The sequence below is a fragment of the Rhinolophus sinicus genome, chromosome 3 (genome assembly GCF_057876585.1).
Source record: "Rhinolophus sinicus isolate RSI-liver-muscle chromosome 3, RSI-T2T, whole genome shotgun sequence".
Classification (NCBI taxonomy): Eukaryota; Metazoa; Chordata; class Mammalia; order Chiroptera; family Rhinolophidae; genus Rhinolophus; species Rhinolophus sinicus.
In genome coordinates this window covers 78,699,850-78,721,489 of record NC_142503.1, presented here as the reverse complement: position 1 = coordinate 78,721,489, position 21,640 = coordinate 78,699,850, and the positions used below count along the sequence as shown (strand labels likewise).

At 40.2% G+C, this 21,640-nt stretch overlaps 1 protein-coding gene across 4 annotated transcripts in view; it reads right to left on the bottom strand.

Moving 5' to 3' along the window:
- LVRN (laeverin) overlaps positions 1-13,584 on the bottom strand; it is a 55,295-nt gene extending 41,711 nt beyond the window's left edge. For 3 of the 4 annotated variants that reach the window (XM_019727837.3, XM_088796674.1, XM_088796675.1), the window contains exon 1: positions 12,556-13,584. In XM_019727837.3, the coding sequence (XP_019583396.3) occupies positions 12,556-13,253 (698 nt within the window). In that variant the 5' untranslated portion in view covers positions 13,254-13,584. The remainder of the gene's footprint in view (positions 1-12,555) is intronic. The other variant, XM_019727838.3, reaches the window with a different exon arrangement.
- Positions 13,585-21,640: the final 8,056 nt, after the last annotated feature.

The following is a 21,640-nucleotide window of genomic DNA, read 5'->3' as shown; positions in this document are numbered from 1 at the left end:
GGTCCTGAGACTTAATGTCTCTGATGTACTTACTCTTCCTTTAGACCCAGTTCTTAGACAAATAAAAGGCGGATTCAACAAAGATATCTTCAAAGAGCATGGCCCATCCATGACCTAGCTCTGTGAATGCCTCCTCTGCCATGAGAAGGCCTCTGCTCACAGAAAAGCAATCATACAGCTTTAGGAAAGATACACAGAACAGTGGGCATGTTCAACAGCCTCTCACAGTCAGCAAATTTGATGTGTTCATCACCTCACGGTGACAAAACTACAATTTTCAACAAGCTTATTTTGCCCTATTTGCTTTTTCCCACTTTATTTCCTGCTTGCATGGACTAGAAGGAGGTTTGAAGGCTCCAACATGAGCCACTTCAGCTGCCAGACTCCGAGACTCCATCTACTACCAATTGAGCAAGACACATATTCTTGCTGAGCCTCAGTTTCCCCTTCTAAAGAATGACATTACTTCTTATTGCTGTTTAAGCTTTCATATTATTAGCAGCTAAATTTACCAATAAATGACATTTAAATTCTCCCATCTTCCTTCCAATGTCACAAATTGTTTTTGATATAGATGAACTACAGAAGAATTCAAGGAGGAATAACTTTTAGGATGGGGCAGAGGGCTGGAAATCACTAATTACGAATGCATTTAAAAAGGTCCCAAGAGGTCACAGTTAGTCATAAGCTGAATATGAACCACATGGATCTCCCCGAAAAACTTTAAATTTCCAGAAATTAGGGGTTAAGTATTTTTTCTCCTGCACCATTTATAATACTTGGCAAAAATATGGGTTCATAGCAATTGAATAAATATTTTCTCAGCTTTGTAGGTACTATAAAATAAAGGCAGCTTGATATTAGTTTATACAAAGAACACAAAGTATTTTTACAGAGTTTGTTGTACTAGCATTTGTTTTATAATGTTGGTTGTTACCTTTAAAAAGAATGGAATAAAGCAGAGAAGATTCAAGCAATTGACAATATAGTGGAAAGAATATTGAGCAGGGAATTCACCTACCTGGGGCTTGCTCAGGCTCTGCAGTGTAAACACAGTGGTGTAACTTTGGGAAAGTTGCTTAAACTCTTTGTGCATCCATTTCTATAACATGCAGAGACAGGACTAGATGAGCTCTAAGGCTACTTAGAGCTCTAAAAGTGATTCTACCAGGGTTAGAAACATCCAACAGGATGCAAAAAGAGTTAAGGCAAGGATTAAGTCCTCTAGGATTGAGAGAAACAGTCCCTTGAGAGTTCACACGTGGCCCTCTGGAGATCTATGAGCCCTCTGAAATTGTAGGATTTTTTTGCACAAATGAAGATATGTTAGCATGAAAAAGTATAATGTAGAATAATAAAAAAAGCACATTCAATTATATAATACATGCTTATATATTTAGAAAGCTGACAAATGCCTATTGTTTATGTAACAGAAACTACCGAAAGGAAAGCTTGGGATAATCTCCGCTGCCATATGTCACAAAGCATATAAATCTCAAGGAGGTCGCAAAGTGGGGAAAAGGAAGAAAACCAGACTCTTCAAGGAAGTGGGAAACTTTTATGATCATCAAAATGGGCTACAAGTTCAAAAAGGCTAAGAGACACAGGCTGAGGGAGTCACCACTTTAATAAATCAAACACCAAGCAAGTGCCTTTCAATTCCATGATTCAGGTCTCCAGAGAAGTGCAATTTTAAAACATTTCTTGGATTTTACTCAACTATTTTCCTTCCTGGTTTTACACAAACAACCACCGGAGAGAAAAAATCCCTACAATACACAAGATTTCTGGCCCTCAATCTTAACTTCAAAGGTCAGGGCCAACCAGCAACACACAGGATCTGGTTCTGCCACATCTGGGGACCAAAGATTGGTATTTATTTCCCTTCTCTCTGCTTTGGACTCAAGCAACCCTGGTAAGGATATCCTGACCTCAGAAAATAGAACCATCCACCACCCTCTCCTCCTTTCAAACCTCACTGAAACATGCTATTATGGTACCCATGCAGTCTGGGTTTAGAGTGCTCAGCTGGCGAGGGAGTTAATTTGAGAGAATTTGTCTCCTAGTGGCTCACTATTGCAAAGCCAGTTTCTTTCCTGCCCTCTTGTACAGCCAGAGAACCACGGACTCACGACTTTCTTATGCTGGAAGAGGTCTTAGCGGTCAAGGCCACATGGTGCCCTTGGGGATCAATCTGCTGCCATATAAAAATATCCACTGAGTAGGGTATTTCATTCCAAATTATTTTATGAACTCTGTATGCCTATAGCTCTAGTTAACAAGTGCTAACTAACATAGATGGTCAAAGATTTGGAGAGTTGTCCCTCATTTTTTTTTTTTTTTTTTTTTTTTTTACACAGCACACTCAGAAATCAAAATGTTTAGTAAAGACAGATGTTTTACCACTGAACTGTGGTTCAAGGATTGGCCCATAAATCATGTTTGTTTATTACTTGTGTAATCGGATCCTAAAACTGAAGTTTCCACCAGGCAACAAAAAATAACAGATGTAAAATTCCAAAGAAAGATGCCAAACCATGTTTCGAAGATTTTCAAAGTACATGATCTCAAGAACCTGTGGGCTCCTCTTGGACTTTTCAGCTACATCAAGGACAGAGAAGAAGGGTCAGGAAATGCAGGCAAAAGAGATCAGAGATTTCTTAGGGTGGGGAAAGGGAGGGTCTAGCCCTTTAACCCTGAGCTAAGGGGAGAAAAATCCCTGAGAGCAGAAGACATGTTTCCTGAGGCTGAGATTTAGAGGCTGGTGCCCAACTCACTCTTGAGAAAGTTGAAATTGACACTGGCTGGAGTCTAACTCCTAACTAGGTGGAAATCCGCAAGGTAAGAGAAATGACTGATTTAGAGGCAGAACCAAAAGAGTGCTGCTGCCTTGGGACCCATGTCAGTCCTGGGCAAGGGATGTTTGAATGTTCCTGGGAGGACCTGTGGTCCCTGAGACACAGAAGGAGCCATAATGGGGACAGTCTTGGTTCTGTCCAATAGAGCTCCCTGAAGGAGCGTGGAGAGGCACTACGTGATGTCCAGAGGCCAAGGAAGGAGTCACAAGTGACCATCAGAACAGAGAAATAAGAAAAGCATCCTGCAGGATCAAGGGAATTGTAGGAGAAAGAGAAACAGTGAGAAAACTCTGAACAGTCAGGAAAATGACATCTCAAGGGGAAAAGGCATCTGCTCGACCCGAGTGATATTAAATGACAAAAGTACGGGTTCAAGTAAGAACTGCCCTGTGTGTCACCTTTCCCCATCTCCCCAAGTCCCACTGGACACTGTGGAGTTGAAACAACAACTCATGATGGAAGGGGAGGACTAGAAATATGCAGTGGAGAAATGGAAGGACCACTATCCGCTACTTTACTGTAGTTGTCCATCCGGAAGCCAGCCCAAGCTTGGGGAAGTGAGGGTGGAGGGGAAGAGAGAGAGCTTTCACAGTACATTCAGTTCAAAGTTTTGAGTATCACACAAGACTGGATCTTCTAATTTCTGCATCTGGACAGTGTTTGTGACTTAGTCACCATAGATCATCTGTCACCTAAGAATGAGCAGGAAATTATGGACTACTAGAGTATTCATGCAGGACCAGGAAAGATTGCCCCAGAGACTGAATTGTAAAAGGACAGTGGGAGGAACACAGCCGCATTTTTACTGCATCATAAGGTGTGCTTTTTCAATTTGCTGGTTACAGTGGTTTTCAAAAGATACAAAATCTACATCTTTGATGAGCAAAAGCACCTCCTAGAAAAAAAACCTGAAATGTGTGGGTTCAACACCTCTATAGGATAATGAAATGACCTCTGTTCTCTGTGACACCAATGACATCATGTGCCTGGCACTTGAGTTCACTGGCCTTATTTTGAAACTTCTCAATTCTTTCCTAATATTACTCAGATTTCTCTCTTGTGTGTCATATGCTAGGACTGTGCCAGATTTCCTAGCATAAACAGTGACTGGAAGGAAGTCTTTCAATTCTCTGTATGCTCTTTCCACACCTGCACAAATGATTGATTTTGATCATGCTGTTCTTGCCGTAATTTGTCCCAAATAAAGGTCTCATTTTTCTCCAGCCACTTCCCACTAGCAAGCCGCTCCCATTTTCTGATTCCTCTATTTTCCTTTCTCTAAATACCTCCATATTCTTTCTTACCTTTTATGAAGGAAATGGAATGATCAGAAATGCAAGTGTTCCTAAAGAACCCTTTGAACTGAAATGGAACTATGCATTCTCTCTTGCACTGAATTTCAGAAGTAGAAGAGACCTTGGAGAGCCCCACCCTCTTAATTTACAGATGTGAAAGCTGATACCCTGGGAGGTTATGCAACCGATTAGATAATTAGTAAGTGGCTGCATCCTCCATCCAACACTGTGTTCTGTCCTGTAGCAGGTGCAGTGCTCGGTCCGTATCTTCTTAGAACTATGTATCACTTTTTCTCCCTCACCCAGCAGTCAGCACCTGTGTCTCCCTGTGGGACTGCACTGGCTGTACCCTTAAAGGGGAGACGACCTTGGCCCAATGGCCAGTCTACCATCACTGACTTACAGATGTGGGGGGCTGTACAAATGCTCCTGCTCCCTTGCTCCTAATGATGACAGTTTGGAGGTGTGGCTCATTCTTTCTCCAGAATACTCCTCTATAGGACTTTGATTGGTCTCCTACCCTGGTATGGCCTCCTTCTCTTCCCAGTCATACTTCCCCCATTCTCCAATCGTTTTTCCCTGGGGACACTTCCTAAGAAATATCTTTCACAGAAAAAATTGTCTCAGGGTCACACCCTGTCAGAGGAAGGAGGGTGAGAAGTGAGTTCTGCTCACTTGTACGTCTCTCTTTCTTCCCAGCCTTCCTCCCCACATTGGAAGTGCTTTCTACTACTCCCCCTTTCAACTGCTGTTATCAAAAACTAAGGGGACACAAAGGCTTATTCAGCATTCAAAAATCAATCAATACAATACACCACATTAACAGACAAAAGAAGAAGAAAATCACATGATCATCTCAACTGATGCAGAAAAAGTGTTTGACAAATCCAACACCCATTCATCATGAACGACAACAAAAGCACTTCTCAGAAATAATATAAATAGAGGGGAACTTCCTCAACTTGATAAAGGACATACACAAAAAAATCTACACCTAACATTATGCTTATTGGAGAAAGGTTAAAAATGTTCCCCCTAAGATCACGAAAAAAGCCAGAATTTTCACTTTTATTCAACATAATGCTGGGAGTATTAGCCAGCACATAAAGCAAGAAAATAAAGCAAACAGTATATGGATTGGAATGGAAGAAATAAAACTGTCTCTATTTGCAGATGATATGATGATCTACATAGAAAATCCAAAGGAATCTACCAAAAAAAAACAACAAACCCAAACTACTAGATCTAGTAAGTGAGATCAGCAAGTCATAGGATACAAGATACACATATAAAACTCAGTATTTCTATATAGCAGCAATGAACATGAAAACTAAAATTAAAAATATATCATTTATAATTGCTTAAATAAATTAAATATTGAGATATAAATCTAACAAAACAGATATAAACTTTGTATGCTTAAAATGATAAAAAATGTTGATGAAATAAATCAAAGCTCTAAATAAATGGACATTCCGTGTTCATGGATTGAAAAATTCAACATAGTAAAGAAAGGCAGAACAAGAGTGAAAGACAAAAATAGTGTAAGGGCAACAAATAGAAAACAGTAATGAATATGGTAGATATTAATTCAGCTATATCAATAAGAATATCAGAAATGAAAGTGAGGACATCAGAACAGATTTCACAGACGTTAAAAGGATAATAAGGAATACTATGAAATACTCTATGCCCACAAATTTGATGATACAGATGAAATGGAACAATTCCCTGAAAAATGTAATCTTCCAAAACTCATACAAGAAGAAATATGCAATGTGAATAGGCCTATATTTATTAAATAAATTAAATTAATAATAATTATTAGCTAAGAATTATTAGTAATCTTCCAAAACAGAAAGTACTAGGCCCAGATGGGTTCACTGGTGAATTCTACCAAGCATTTAAGAAAAAAACAATACCAATTCTGTACAATCTCTTTCAGAGGATAGAAGCAGAGGGAATACTTTTTCTCTTATTCTGAGGTCAGCATTATCCTAATACCAAAAGCAGACAAAGACATTTCCAGAAAAGAAAACTACAGACCAATATCTCTTATGACTATAGTTGTAAAAATCCTCAACAAAATATTAGCAAATTTAATTCAATAATGTATGAAAAGAGTTATACAACACAGCCAAATGGGATTTATCCCAGGTATGCAAGAGTGGTTCAACATTTGAAAATCAATTAAGGTAATCCATCACATCAACAGACTAAATAAGAAAAATCACATGATTATATTAATAGATGCAGAAAAAGCTTTTGCCAAAATCCAACACCCCTTCACAATAAAAACTCTCAGTAAAATAGGAATAAATAAAAGAATAGACAAATAACTCAATGGAACAGAATAAACCACCCAGAAATAGATGCATGTAAACACAATCAACTAATCTTTGACAAAGGAGTAAATATAGTCTCTTCAACAAATGTTGCTGGAACTATGGGATATCCACATGCAAAAAAATGAATCTAGACAGAGACCTTACACATTTTACAAAAATTAACTGGTAATGGGTCATGAACATAAATGTAAAACTCAAAACTACTAAACTCCTACAAGATAACAGAGAAGAAAACCTAAATGACTTTGGATATGGTGCTTCTTGTATAATACACCAAAGACATGACCTATGAAAGAAATGATAAACTGAACTTCATTAAAATTAAAAACTTCTGCTCTGCAAAGTTTTTATATTGTCTTTACAATATAAAAAGAATGAGAAGACAAGCCACAAACTGGGAGAAAATATTTGCAAAATGTATATCTTATAAAGGACTGCTATATAAGATACAAGTATACAAAGAACTCTTAAAACTCAACAATAAGAAAACAAATAATTAAATTACAAAATGGACCAAAGATCTCAACAGACATCTCACCAAAGAAACTATACAGATGGCAAATAAGCAAATGAAAAGATGTTCCATATCACATGTCATCAGGGAAATGCAAATTACAACAATGAGATAACACTATACACCTATTAGCATGGCCAAATCCCAGAACACCGGCAACATCAAATGCTGATGAGGATGTGGAGCAACAGGAACTCTCACTCATTGCCCGTGGGAATGCAAAATGGTCCAGCCACTTTGGAAGACAGTTTGATGATTTGTTGCAAAGTAAACATACTTTTACCATACAGTCTAATAATTATGCTCCTTGGTACTTACCTAAACTGAAAACGTACGAGGACTCACGAACTTGTTGCAACGATGTTGCTAACCTTTTTTGATATCAGAGGGATTATTCATTATGAATTTGTATGAACTGGAAAGACATGTAACCAAGTTTACTATTTGGAAGTGCTAACCAGGTTGCATGAAAAAGTTATACGACCTGAAATTTTCACCAACAATTCATGGCTCTTGCATCATGACAATGCACCAGCTCACACGACACTGTCTGTGAGGGAGTTTTCAGCCAGTAAACAAATAACTGTATTGGAACACCCTCCCTACTGACCTGATCTGGCCCCCAATGACTTCTTTCTTTACCCAAAGATAAAGGAAATATTGAAAGGAAGACACTTTGATGACATTCAGGACATCAAGGGTAATATGACGACAGCTCTGATGGCCATTCCAGAAAAAGAGTTCCAAAACTGCTTTGAACGATGGACTAGGCGCTGATGTCGGTGCATAACTTCCCAAGGGGAACTCTTTGAAGGTGACCGTAGTGATATTCAGTAATGAGGTATGTGGCACTTTTTCTAGAATGAGTTCGCAAACTTAATTGTCTGATCTCATATGTCCACACAAAAACCTGCACATGGATGTTTATAGCAGTTTTATTCATAATTGTGAAAACTTGGAAGCAACCAAGATGTCCTTTAGTAGGTAAATGAATAAACTGTAATCAAACCAGACAATGGAATATTATTCAATGCTAAAAAGAAATGAGCTATCAAGCCATGAAAAGGCATGGAAGAACCACAATTGCATATTACCGAGTAAAAAAAGCCAATCTGAAAAGGCTACATACATATATAACGATTCCAACTATATGACATTCTGGAAAAGGTAAAACTACAGAGACAATAAAAAGATAAATGGTTGGAGTGATAGACAGATAATAGAGGATGTAGGGGAAGTGAATATACTCTGTATGATTTTATAATGATGGATATGTGTCATTATATGTTTGTCCAAACTTGTAGAATGTACGACACCAACAGTGAATCCTAAGGTAAACTACGGACTTTGGGTGATTATGATGTGTCAATATAGGTTCATCTTTGGTGAAAAAAAAAAAAAGTGCCATTGTTAGTGGGGGAGGTCATGCATGTGTGGGGGTGGGGGGCAAATGAGAAATCTCTGTAATTCTCTCTCAATTTGATTCTAAAACTGCTCTAAAAATATATAGTCTTTAACAAAAGAATTCTTAGACATGACCTATAAAAAGTTGATAAAATGAATTTCACTAAAATTAAAAACTTTTGCTCTCTGAAATAAGTATTAAAAGGATGAAAGGACAAGTTACAGACTGGGAGAACATAGTTGCAAACCATATATCTCAACAGACTTACACATAGAATACATAAAGAATTACTAGAAATCAACAGTAAAAAACAATTCAATTAGAAAATGGGCAAAAGACATTTCATTGAAGGTGATATAAAAATGGCAAATAAGCACGAAAAAGATGTTCAGCATCGTTAGCCATTAGAGAAATGCAAATTAAAATCACAACGAGATATCACTATACACGTTAAAATAAAATACAGTGACAATATGCAATGGTGGCCAAGATCCAGAGAAACTGTCATTCATACATTACTGGTGGGAATGTGAAATGGTATAGACCCTTTGGGACACATTTGACAGTTTGGTAGTTTCTGAAAAACTAAACATGCAACTACCATACAACAATTGCACTCCTGGGCACTTATTCCAGAAAAATGAAAACTCACATTCACGCAAAAATTTATACACAATTGTTCATAGAAGCTTTATGTATAATAGCCTTAAACTGGAAACCTAAATATTCTTCATTAAACAACTCTCCACTCCCCCAGCCCTTAGCAACTACCATTCTACTTTCTGCCTCTATGAATTTGACTACTCTAGGTACCTTATACCGGGGTGCCAAAAAAATGTATACACATGACATATTCATCTTCTGTTACCAGTATATATTGAGTATTACAGTTTTAATAAGTTTTCCTTTCTTAAAATGTGTATAGATTTTTTTGGCACCCTCTGTATAATGAATGTGCTCAAGGTTTATCCATGTGGTAGCAGGTGTCAGAATTTCCCTTCTTTTGAAGGCTGAATAATACTCCATTGTATGTATATACCAATTCTGTTTATCCATCACCCATCATTAGACACTGAGTTGCTTCTACCTTGTGGCTGTTGTGAATTATGTTTCTATGAACATAAGTGTACTGACATGGAATATTTGAGGCTGTGCCCCAGGAATCTGCATGTTTAATGAGCTCCTCTGATGGTTCTAATGCACATTAAAAGTTTGTGAGTCACTACTCTAATGCAGGATTCCCCAAAGTATAAATGGAGAGAGATTTTTGGTAGCCCTCAGATACTTTGCTCTATAGATCTGACTCACACATGAGAAAGTCAATCCTTTGCCAATTTTATGAATAATTCTGATTATGTCAAGAGAAAGTCTTAGTTTGGTGTTATTGATCTTGAACACCTAATTCCTATTTTCCTTTTTAACAAAGAGAGAAGAGCCCTCAGATTCAGAGCCTTCAGACCCTTCAGCTGGCAATAATAATAGGTAGAACTTACTAGCATTGTTTTGTTTATAGTGTATTAGACTGTGCCATTATATTCTATAAATTGCAAATAGTTATCCATTTGTGACAATGGTATGGAGTTGCTTTTCAATAAATCTACTTAATATTTTTGTTTAAATCCAGTAACTATTTTTAGCAAATACGATGGCCAGAGATATGTGAATAATTTGACACAACTTGAAATAGTGACACACCAGTGGATGAAGTTTGGGAAACATGGCTTTGAGGAACGTTAACAGTTGGATCTTGCTCTCATCTTTCTACACATGGAAGGAAGGAACCAGGCACTGACACACAGAAACACATGTCCAAGGTGTCCAGTAGATGGCTCCCATATGGTAGGAATGTGATGACACCTGCCACGTGGAGAAGGGCCAAGGACAAGTGGGAAGCATCCTCAGAAACCTCTGAAGTAGAAAATCATAACCTAAACCTTAAACGTGGGAGAGAGTGATGCTTTTTGTATTTTCTGCAATGATTTCCTTTCTCTTTTCCCTTAGTGTTGAGTGAAATTCTTTAAAAACATTAGTCTGTCCAGACTATGATAAAGGGTCACCAAAGAAGAGAGGTAAACAGGTTCAAACGGCCGCAGCTGAAGTTAGAGACAGCCCGAGAAAAATGTGATATCAGTAGGCAGTTTCTTCCCAAGTGGGAATCTTCTACTTAACCTCATGTCTACCAGGAATGTGGCAAGTTCCACGTGTAGGTAACAGAAGGAGGTTCCTAACAATTATACCTGGAACGAATAATAGCAGCTACTACTGCACAGGTTGTGAGCCAGTCACTGTCCCCCCTTTCTTATTTAATTCTCACAACACTCTAAAGGTTGACACTTATTATGTCTATTCCACGAATGAGGCAACAAACTCAGAGGTAAAGAAACTGGCTCAGGTCACACCGCTCAGGCTCAAACCGAGGCCTCACTGGGCTTCCAAAAGCTGCCTCACCACCCATCATCATTTTGTCCAGTGTCTTTGTGATCTTGGCTTCAAGCTCAACTGCAGGTTTCTTTTCCTTGTGGCTTCAGGAGCACAGACCCTGAAGAACAACTTTGAAGCAACAGCTCCTCTGAGATGTCACAATTCTGGAATTGGTCTATGAACATCTGTAAAACTTTATTAAGATTTCTGCTTGTTTGAATTTTAATTTTCTCAAAATATGGTTTCTAGTTACACCTAGAATTGGCAGCACGATTGAAAAAGGGACTTTCCATTCCCATGTTTGCTAGAGCGGATTGTCTGGGCCCCATCAAGACTTCCCATTAAGGAAGAAGAAAGAGATGGGTGAATAGATGAAGATTTACTTCCTGACAGCAGGAAACAATACCAGACATGTGTGCAGAGAGTGACCATTTTTTCTCTCTGAAAAATCTTGCACCCTGAACTACACACAGTAATTTCAAAAGGTTTCCAGTGCTCATAAGTCTAGTTACACGTCATCCTACTATGAAAATTTTCAAAACGATTTTTCAAGCATTGATGGATTTTTGAGGCATACTGTCCTTAAAACAAAACTTACAGATTCCACATCCACTAAGGCAGCTTATTAAACTTTTTTTTTTTTCTCAAATCCCGAAGTTTTGAAAATAGCTCAGGGGACGATTTACGGGGTAATTTAGTGGGTTTCTTTCCCTCGGAGAACATCTGAGAACATTTTCTCTAATAATAAAGGGTAAAGTACATGCAGTTGTATAAACCACAAATGCTCTGCCAGTGCGTGAGTGAAGGAGACCGCCAGTTTGAAAAAAAGACCTTTTTGGTATCTTCCTTCTAAACCGTTCCCTCCCATCCTGGCTGGAGGTCTAGTGATATGGTCGCAGAGCTGGCAAAGGGCAATTCTCGAATTGAAAACATTCCTAGTGAGAGACATTATCTCAAACGAGTTAGAAGATCATATAAGTACACTGAGTGAGCTTGCAAACTCAGAGGGGAGCTCTGGCATCGCTTTTAGTTCACTTTTTTCAGCTGAGGAATCTGGAAAGCGCCTCCAACACTTAGCAGAGATGTTCAAAGAGCTGTGGAAAAGAGGCAGAACAGAGAACTGAGCGTGGAGGGACGCCCAGGAGGGATCGTCAGGGAGGGCAAGGATGCTATAGCCCCGCTTTTCTCCAATTTTAACGCCCGGAAATCACCCGAGTATCTTGTTAAAATGTAAATTCTAATCCCCTCTATCGAGGGTGGGGCCCACGTGTCTGCCTTTTGAACAAGCTCCCAGGTTATCACAGCTATAGCAGGTCCGCGACCAATTTGAGTAGCAAGGAATTTGTTCACTGCGATGAAAAAATTGCGGGTTATAGGAATAATAGGACTTTCTGAAGAGGACGATTAACTTCTGGGGTGGCGGCGACCTTAAAGGGGGCAAGGAGAGAGAGAAAGAAAAAAACAAACCTGGACGGGCAGGGATGGGAATGAAAATTGGCCTGAGGAAGGACCACGGTGTCAAAGCCTTTATTCCAAGCAGGCTCGCTGGAGGGAAGGGGAGAAAGGAGGCACTCTGCCTCTGGCTCTAAAAGAAAATGTCGCGATGGGTAGGATGGAGGGCTTGGGGGGAAGGGAAGGAGACCCTCACCTGAAGGCAGGTAGACAGCTGGACTGATGGCGGGGGTCGAGGAGGCCCGGCCCGGCCCGCCCTTACCTGCGCTCACCCTGGTCCGTGTAGACGTTGAGGAACAGTCCCTCCCTGGTGTCCTGGTACAACGGGCCCGAGAAGTTGAGCTGCAGCTCATAGAGGCTGCCGGGCTGCAGGGCCTCGCGGAGCTCCAGCACCATGTACTGCATATCCAACGCGAACCACATGTCGTCCACCGGCACGCGGCCCACGGTGGCGTCTCCGGTGTCGGGGGACAGAGGACCCCGCACTTCCGCGCTGTCACAGTTCAGGAGGAAGCTGTGCAGCAGCAGCCGCGCGGTGGCCACAGTGCAGCGCACGGTGATGTTCACGCGGCCAGTGAAGCGCAACGCGGGAGGCGAGAGCTCATCTGGCCGCAGCCGGGGCCACAGCTCCAGCTCGTAGTGCAGCGGCACGAGCCAAGGCGGCAGGCGCAGCTGGTCCCAGGGCCCCGGGGGTCGCCAGCTGTCTGGGGTGGCCGCCACCGTCGGCTCGAGAGCAGGATCGGGCTTCCGGGTCGGCGGCGACTGGTCCTGCTCCCCCGGCGGGGAAGGTGCGGCGTCGGGGACGCCGCAGTCCTGAAGCTCCGACGGCGCGACGCGCGCGCAGTGGCCGTACAGGGCAGCGAGCACCGTCAGCGCCAGCAAGAGCGCAGCAGCCAGCCCCGCCAGCAGCAGGGCTACTGCGCGGCTCATGTAGAATCCAGAGCTGGAAGGCGGCCCCATGGCGGGGACTCCGGACAAGAACGAGGTGAGAGCCCGGATACGGCGGCAGTGGCTCAGATGCCCGGGCGGGGTGCTTAGGGACGGGACCCACCTCTCTTGTGCCTACCCTCTTCCTCCCGGAGGCGCTGGGAGACAAGAGAAGAGGTTTGGGACCACGGCTTCCCCCTCCCACCTAATCAGATCCAGGTCCCTGCCTACCCACCCCGCCCGCCAGAGCCGGGGAAGAGGCGGGCTCGGCGCACCCCAGCGCGCGCCCCGTCGGGTCGGAAGGGAAAGACCTCACAGAAGAGGTTTCTAGAGTCGGCGCGGGGAGGGGACCGTCGGAACAAACTCGAATTTGGAAACCTCCGACAGGGATATATGGATTCGTGGGATTTGTTGGCTAAGTCCCGGTGCAGTTCAGGTGTCGGAAAAGAGACAGGTACGGAGCACTCTCAGCTCCTTGAATGCAGCGGGGAGCTGCGGGCAGCACACCTGCCGGACACCACCGGGTATGCGTGCGCTGGGGGGGGGGGGGCGGCGGAGGCTTAAGAACCTGGAGTTTCGGGGCGCGCTCTGAAATGACCCTGCGAGTTACAACCGTGCGCTCAGAACTAACTTCCGGAGCCAAATCTTTGGCGTGAAATTCACCTGGATAAGCTGGGGACTCAACGCGGCACAGGTAGCGAGTGCGCTGAAGAAAATAAGGTCCCGCGTCCCGCAGCCTTTTCGGAGCTGGAGAAGGAGGGCTGGAGGAGGGGGCGACAAAACGCCAGGGGGCGTGACGTCCGCGTCTTCGCAGTGAAGGAGTGGGGACGGCCGCTTTACCTAGGGGCGGGGCGGGGCGGGACGGGATGCCGCTCCGCAACTGCCCGGGACTGGGTGTCCTGTCCTGGAGCCGGCTCTGGGCCGGGGAAAGGGGAATCCCGCTCTCAAAAAACCGCCTACAATTTATAAGCAGAGAAAAAGACAGTCCGGCGGCCAGCCTTTCCACTCGGAAACCGCGGGGCTGGAACTCGTCTCCCATGTGGGGCCTAGTCAGTGAGGCCCTTGGCATGCGGGCATCGGTTTGCTGTTGAGCGATGCTCCTGGCAGAGTTTGGCTTGTGAGCCGAGTTCCGAGTTTGCACGCGCTCTCGGGTGAATTGGGAATGCTTGCAAGTACCCAGGAGGCGCTGCGGAAGAGGGAGGAGAGGGTGGTTCAAGGTCCTGTTGCTGCCTCCAGATTTATTTGAGCATATCCCGTCGTTAGACTCTCAGTTTTTTCAGAACGAAGAGAATCTTTCCGTCACAGTCATAAAATGGTCTTCACTTTCCTACTTTGAACTGTATCTCCCAATGAGGAAACCCTTTCACCTGAGTTCACAGACAAGGTAAACCCAGGTGATTCTCCCCCGCTCCTCGAAATACAACTAATCACATTAACAACAACAAGAACCTCTGGAACGAGCTGGGGAAGAGGATGGAGACTTGACACCAAGCTCAAACCGATGGTTGTGCTGTAATCTGTGGACCAGCCTCCCGATTCCAAGTTTGGTTTGCTTTCTTCAGAAACGAAACAATCGTATTTAAAAATAATTATGACCACATGGATAACTCCCAGAAGATCCTGGGTAGAGCCATGGGAGGAGACGCTCCCTCTATTCCTCTCTGCAAAACCTAGCCCAAGTCAGGCTGCCAGAATTGTGAGCTACTAAGCTAGCAGGATCCTCTGAGTTTAGGTCATTGGCAGATGGGGATTGTCACAGATGGAGTGTTACTTAATTATTGTCCTTACCGCCCCCTGGACAATTTCTTGAAGGATTCCAGACTCCCAAGGAAAGATTAAAAAAGAAAAAAGAAAAGGAGCCAGTAACAGAATGATTTCAAATTCATGTTAGAGGTGTCCCTCCCCTCAATTTTAAATAAGAAGCGCTACTGAAATGTGATTAAGTGAGTATGTGGACACGAATACTTAATTCAATTTTTCTAATGTCATGAAAGAAATAGAGATTGGCTATCACGCAAAAAGTTTCAAAGTAATAAAATCTCACCAAATGATTCAGCAATTTAAATATCTTATCAAAAGGGAAAATATTTTGGATAAACCATTAATGTCACGCAAAAGAAGTTGCAAAATAATATACTGGCTGGGTCATGCTTATGTCATTGAAATACTGAAAAATACTATTACATGAAATATTTGAAAATACTATTATATGAAATCCATCTCAATGAAAGAGTAGTTCTGAGACATAGATTAGTTGCTAGAAAAACACTAACTAAAAAGATTTTTTAAATCTTTTTTTAATGAGATGCTCTAAAATTCTATTTACTATGCAGTGATTCTCAACTGGGGGGAGCTTTTGGTGTCCCCCTCCCTGGGACATTTGGAAATGTTTGGAGACATTTTTGGTTGTCATAACTTGGGGGGGTTTGCTAATGGCATCTAGTGGGTAGAGGCCAGGGATACCCCCAAACATCCTGCAGTGCACAGGACAGCTCCCTACCACAAAGAAATATCCTGTCCCAAATGTCAGCAGTGATGCTGTTCAGAAATCCTCACCTAAAGCAATAATCCAAGCTTTTCATATGCTACCCAAATGAAACTTCACCTTGTATCTTGTATTGCAATTTATTTTTTGTTGTTTATGCTTCAGCATGTGTTTTATTTTTCCATCCTTATTTCTTGTTACTTATTATGAACCTCTGTAATACTTTAGCATCCCCCTTGCATCACATGACAATTTTTCTTTTCTGTTTTTCTTCATTTACTTTAAAATTTTAAGTTTTTAATGAGTAATAGATTCATAAGGTTAAAAAATCAAAACGACATGAACATTTATATGTTGAGATATCTTGCTTCCACCACTTTCATAGTGAGTAATTTTTAATATTTTTGTGTTTATCCTTTCAGTGTTTACTTATGCAAATCAAGAAAATACAATTATATACTCATATTTCTTTTCTTACATAAAAAAATAGTATGCTAAAATGCAGTTCTGCAACTTGCGTTTTAATTTAACAATATGTCTTGAATATCTTTCCATAAGAGTCCATGGATATCTCTCACATTGTTTTCTACAGCTGCATACTATTATATTGTATGGATATACCATTGCAAAGATTTTCCTAGTTTGGCTATTTGAAAGGATTCACCAGACTATGCCATAGAGCATCTTCACATCGGCTTTTATTTAAAGGCAAAGGATATGGTGCCAACAAGAGAAAGAGAATACAGGCAAGTATTTGAGGTCAGAGAGACATCCCATGTGCTAGCTTCCCAAGGGCCATTATTTGCATAAATAGACCGTGTTGTATCATCAGCTTGAACCATTAAGGTCTGTGACAGGAATCTTGTTTAGGCCTTTTAAATAATCAAGTCAAGTTTATTAGACCCATAAATCCAGTTGCAAATCATCAAGTAAAGAAACTAACCCTAGGGGGTCTCCAGGGGGTCATCAGACCAATGAGCACATCATAAATCAATCAAGAGTCAAAAACCAGATATCCAGAGGTAAGGCAGAGTAAGGACCAGTGCAAATCCTGTTTTCCATGAAAGCAATGTTAACACTGGGAAAATTGTCAAATTAACTATTTCAGAACTTTGGAAAGTAACCAAAAGCTTGCAGTGATCCAGGGAGTGTTTATTCAAGAAAATCGGCCAAATCTCAGTAAAAAAAACACAGCTTTAGGTATTTTAACTTGCTTTATTCGTATTGCCCTCTCCTCAGCTCTGCAGTAGCCTTAAAAATTAACAGCAGGCTATTATGGTGAAAACCAGCAGCCTGCCAGCCACTGAAAGGAGTGTAAAAATGTTAAAGGCCCTGATGAGACAAGAAATGAATTAACAGGAGTGGACTTGTTAACTGGCAGGATGGGACAGGCAAAGAGTTAACAGGAGCAGGTTGTAAGCTGGCAGGGGCGAGCTTAAACATTAACCACTTGGCTCTGAATCCTCTGGCTAGCACTGCACCTGCAGGCTGACAAACACCTTACATCCATCATAGGTAGGAACAGAACAGTCCCCAATCACAACAGCAATCCCTGCACACTAACAAACACCCATCATAGATGGGAACAGGACAGTCCCCAGGACAAGACAATTGTAACAGCAGCCCCCCACCCCTGCAAGTTGACAAGCACCCTACATCCTACATGGAAAAATATAAAAGCCCAGCACTCCTTCTCATTGGTGCCGCTGTCCCCCATTGGACTCTACCCTGGCTAAACTCCATTTGCCAGTATCTCTCTCTTACCCCTGACTCCGCAGCTCTCCCTCTTAAGACTGCCCTGGCAAAACTTCTGCCAGTTCCAAACAGAACTTGCTCTCTTTTCGACTTTCAATAAATCTTTTCTTACTCTTGTAGAGTCTCATAAATTCTTTTTATGTTCTGCAAAGGACCAGGGGTTAATTCTACACCAAGACCATCCCTTTAAAGCCTCATTCTCAGAGAACTGTCATTATTTGAATTATCTGGTGATTCCCTGGAAGACTCTACTTTCAAGGCTCTCTTTATTTGACCTATTTCAGATTTCACCCATTGTGAACAGGCTTTCCCCAGGGGCATTGGTTGAAAACAATCATAGGCAATTGTTCAACATTGCAACTGCCTGATGTGAGCAAACACTTGAGGCAAATACTAAGCACATCATAAAGCATAAAAGGAAAAGCTCAGGAATTAGATTTCTATAGGGGACTTTGAAAAGATCCAACATATTCCTGGGAATCTAGAAGGCCATATGCATGCATAGGGCTATATGGACATGACTACGGCTGTACACATGCTCAGAAAAGACCTGAGAAGGCCCTGAGCTCTCACATCTGGTAAATCTTACATTGCTCAAGCCAAAAGATCTCAGATCAATAACCTAACTTTACACCTTAAGGAATTAGAAAAAGAAGAGCAACATAAATCAAACATAGAAAATAATAAAGATTAAAGTAGAGATTAATAAAGTAGAGAATAGGACAATAGAGAAAATCAATTAAACTAAAAGTTGGTTCTCAGAAAAGAGCAACAAAATTGACAACACTTTAGCTATACCGACAAAGAAAAAAAAGAGAGAAGATGCAAAAAACTAAAATCAGAAATGAAAGTGGGGACATTACTATTAACTTTATAAAGAGAGAAGGAATTATAGTAGAATAATATAAACAATTACCGCATATACCAACAATAAGTTAACACAAAAGAAGTAGACAAATTCTCTGAAACATGCAAATTATCTAAACTAATTCAAGAAGAAATATAAAATCTCAACAGACCTGTAACAAGTAAAGAGATTGAATAAGTAATGAAAACCTCCCCAAAACAGAAGCCCTGGGCCAGATGGCTTCATCAGTGAATTCTACCAAACATTTAAAGAAAATTGAAACCAATCCTTCTTAATTGTTCCACAAAATTGAAGAGGAGGAAACACTTTATAACAACATTACTCTAAAAACAAAGCCAGATAAAGACATCACAAGAAAATTACAAACTGATATCTTTATGAATATAGATGCAAAATCTTCAAAAAATATATTAGCAAATAAAATCCAACAGCATTTAAAGGATTATTTATCATGACCAAGTGGGATTTATCCCAAGCATGAAAAGGTGGTTCAACAGAAGAAAATCCGTTGATGTAACACAACACATTAATAGGACCAAAGGGATACAATCCAATATGATAATCTCATTGAGGCAGCAAAGGCATTTGACAGAATACAACACTCTTTTATTGATAAAACCTCTCAGAAAACTAGGAATAAAGGGAAAATTCCTCAAATGATTAACAGTATTTAATAAAAACCCACAGCTAATATTTTTAAGTAGTTTACCATATTCCATGGTAAAGAATGAAAGTTTTCTCCCCTGAGATCAGGAACAAGACAAGGATGCTTGCTTTCATTCCTGCTATTCAACCTTGTACTCAAAGTTCTAGACAGAGCTATGAAAAAAAGAAATAAAATTAACCCAAACAAGTGGAAAGGAAGTGATAAAACTATTTCTGTTTGCAGAAGACATGAGCCTATACAAAGAAAATCCCGAAGAATTCACAAGAAAGATACTTGAGCTAAAAAAGTAAATTCAGCAAAGTTGCAGGATACAATACCAACACACAAAAATCAGTTGTGTTTCTATATATCAGCAATGAACAATCTGAAAAGGAAATTAGGAAAACAATGTCATTTACAATAGCACCTAAAAAAATTAAACACTTAGGAACAACTCTAATCAAAAAGGTGAAAGATGTGTATGCTGAAAACTATAAAATATTGCTAAAAGAAATTAAAGAAGACCTAAATAAATGGAAAGACATCCCATGTTTATGAACAGGAAGACTTAACGTTGTTAAGATGCCACCCTAAGTGATATTCAGATTCAATGCAATCTCTATCAAAATTCCAACAGCCTTTCTCACAGAAAAGTTCTTAAATGCATATGAAATTGCAAATGGCCTCAAGAGCCAAAATAATCTTGAAAATGAAAAAAAAAATGGTGGACACACACTTCTCTACTTTGAAAATTACTACTAAGCAAAGTAATTAAAACAGTGTGGTACTGGCATAAGGATAGACTATATATAGATCAATAGAATAAAATAGACAGCCCAGAAATAAACCTTCCTATATGGTCAATAGATTTTCAACAAGAGTGCCAAAATTATTCAATGGGGAGAAGACAGTCTTTTCAACAAATGGTGCTTGGAAAACTGGATATCCATGTACAAAAGAATGAAATTGGAACTCTACCTTCCACCATATACAAAAAATAAACTTAAAATGGATTAAAGATCTAACCCTAAGCACTAAAAATATAAAACTCGTAAATGAAAACATTAGAAAAGTTATGACATTGGATTTTCCCATAACTTCATGGATATGATGTCGAAAGCACAGGCAACAAAAGCAAAATAAATTAGACTTTATCAAAATTAAGTAGTTTTGTAGATCAAAGGATACCATTAAGAAAGCACAAGGACAACCTACAGAATGAGAATAGTTTTAAATTATATACCCGATAAGGGATTAATATCCAGAATATATAAAGAATCTCTACAATTCAACAACAAAAAACAACCCAATTCAAAAATGGGCAAATGACCTGAATAGACATTTCTCCAAAGAAAATAGAAAAGTGGTCGATAAGCACATAAAAAATGCCTAACATCATTAGTCATTAGGGAAATGCAAATCAAATCTACAATTAGATATTACTTCACTCCTACTAGGATGGCTACAAACAAAATGGAAAATAAGTTTCAACGAGGATGTGGAGAAATTGGAACCCTTATGCACTGCTAGTGGGAATCTGAAACAGTGCAGCCTCTATGGAAAATAGTTTAACAGTTTCTCAGAAGATTAAACATCGAACTACCATATGACCAAACAAATTCCACTCAGGGTATACATCCATAAGAATTGAAAACAAAGACTCAAACAAGACATTTGTATACCAATGTTCATGGCAACATTGTTCACAAGAGCCAAAAGGTGGAAACAACCCAAATGTCCATGATCAGATGAATGTGTAAACAAAATATGGTCTATACATTCAATGGCATGCTACTCAGCCATTAAAAGGATTAAAATGTTGGTATATGATACAACATGGATGAACCTTGAAAAACACTATGCTTAATGAAAGAAACCAGACACAGAAGGATACATACTATATGATGGTATGAGGTTATATGAAGTACCTAGAAGAGGCAAATACACAGAGACAGAAAGTAGATTCGAGGTTACCAGGGGCTGGGCTGAGGGGAAATGGAGAGTTATTGTTTAATGTGTAAAATATTTTTTTGGGGGGTGATGAAAAAGTTTTAGGTATACCTAGTGGTAATGGTTACACAACACTGTGAATGTATGCCCCTGAGTTATACACTTACAAATGGTTAAAATGATAACTAGTATATATGTCTCACCACAATAAAAAACATACTGTAAATCTAAGCATGAAACTAAGATTTTATAATTAATATTGATCAAGACCTATTAGTAAAATTCAGGAATATGCAGACATTAGCCTAAAAGTTATTGTCATTCTCTGGGTGTTTTAGTCCTTAAATATTTGTTTGTAATTGTATCTGTTGCTTCGGAAATGTAACAGTTGAACTGCTAAGGAAAAAGCATGAATTGTTTTGAAAGATGAATATTATGTTAGAATAAAAAACTAGAAGAGACAAAAGAAAGAAAACATTACTAGAATCCTCAGAAACCCCTACAATCCCTTCTCAATGATAAACTCCCTTCCCCAAAAAGACTACTTTCCTCTAGTTTTATGACATTCACTTCTTTTGGTTTCGTTATGTGCATCCCCAATCCTTATATAATTTTTTTCTGTTTGAACTTTATATAAAAGAACTTTAAGATGTACTCTATGATGTCTGGCTTTTTTTTCTGTTCTCAACACGTTTGTAACATTCAATTTATTTTTA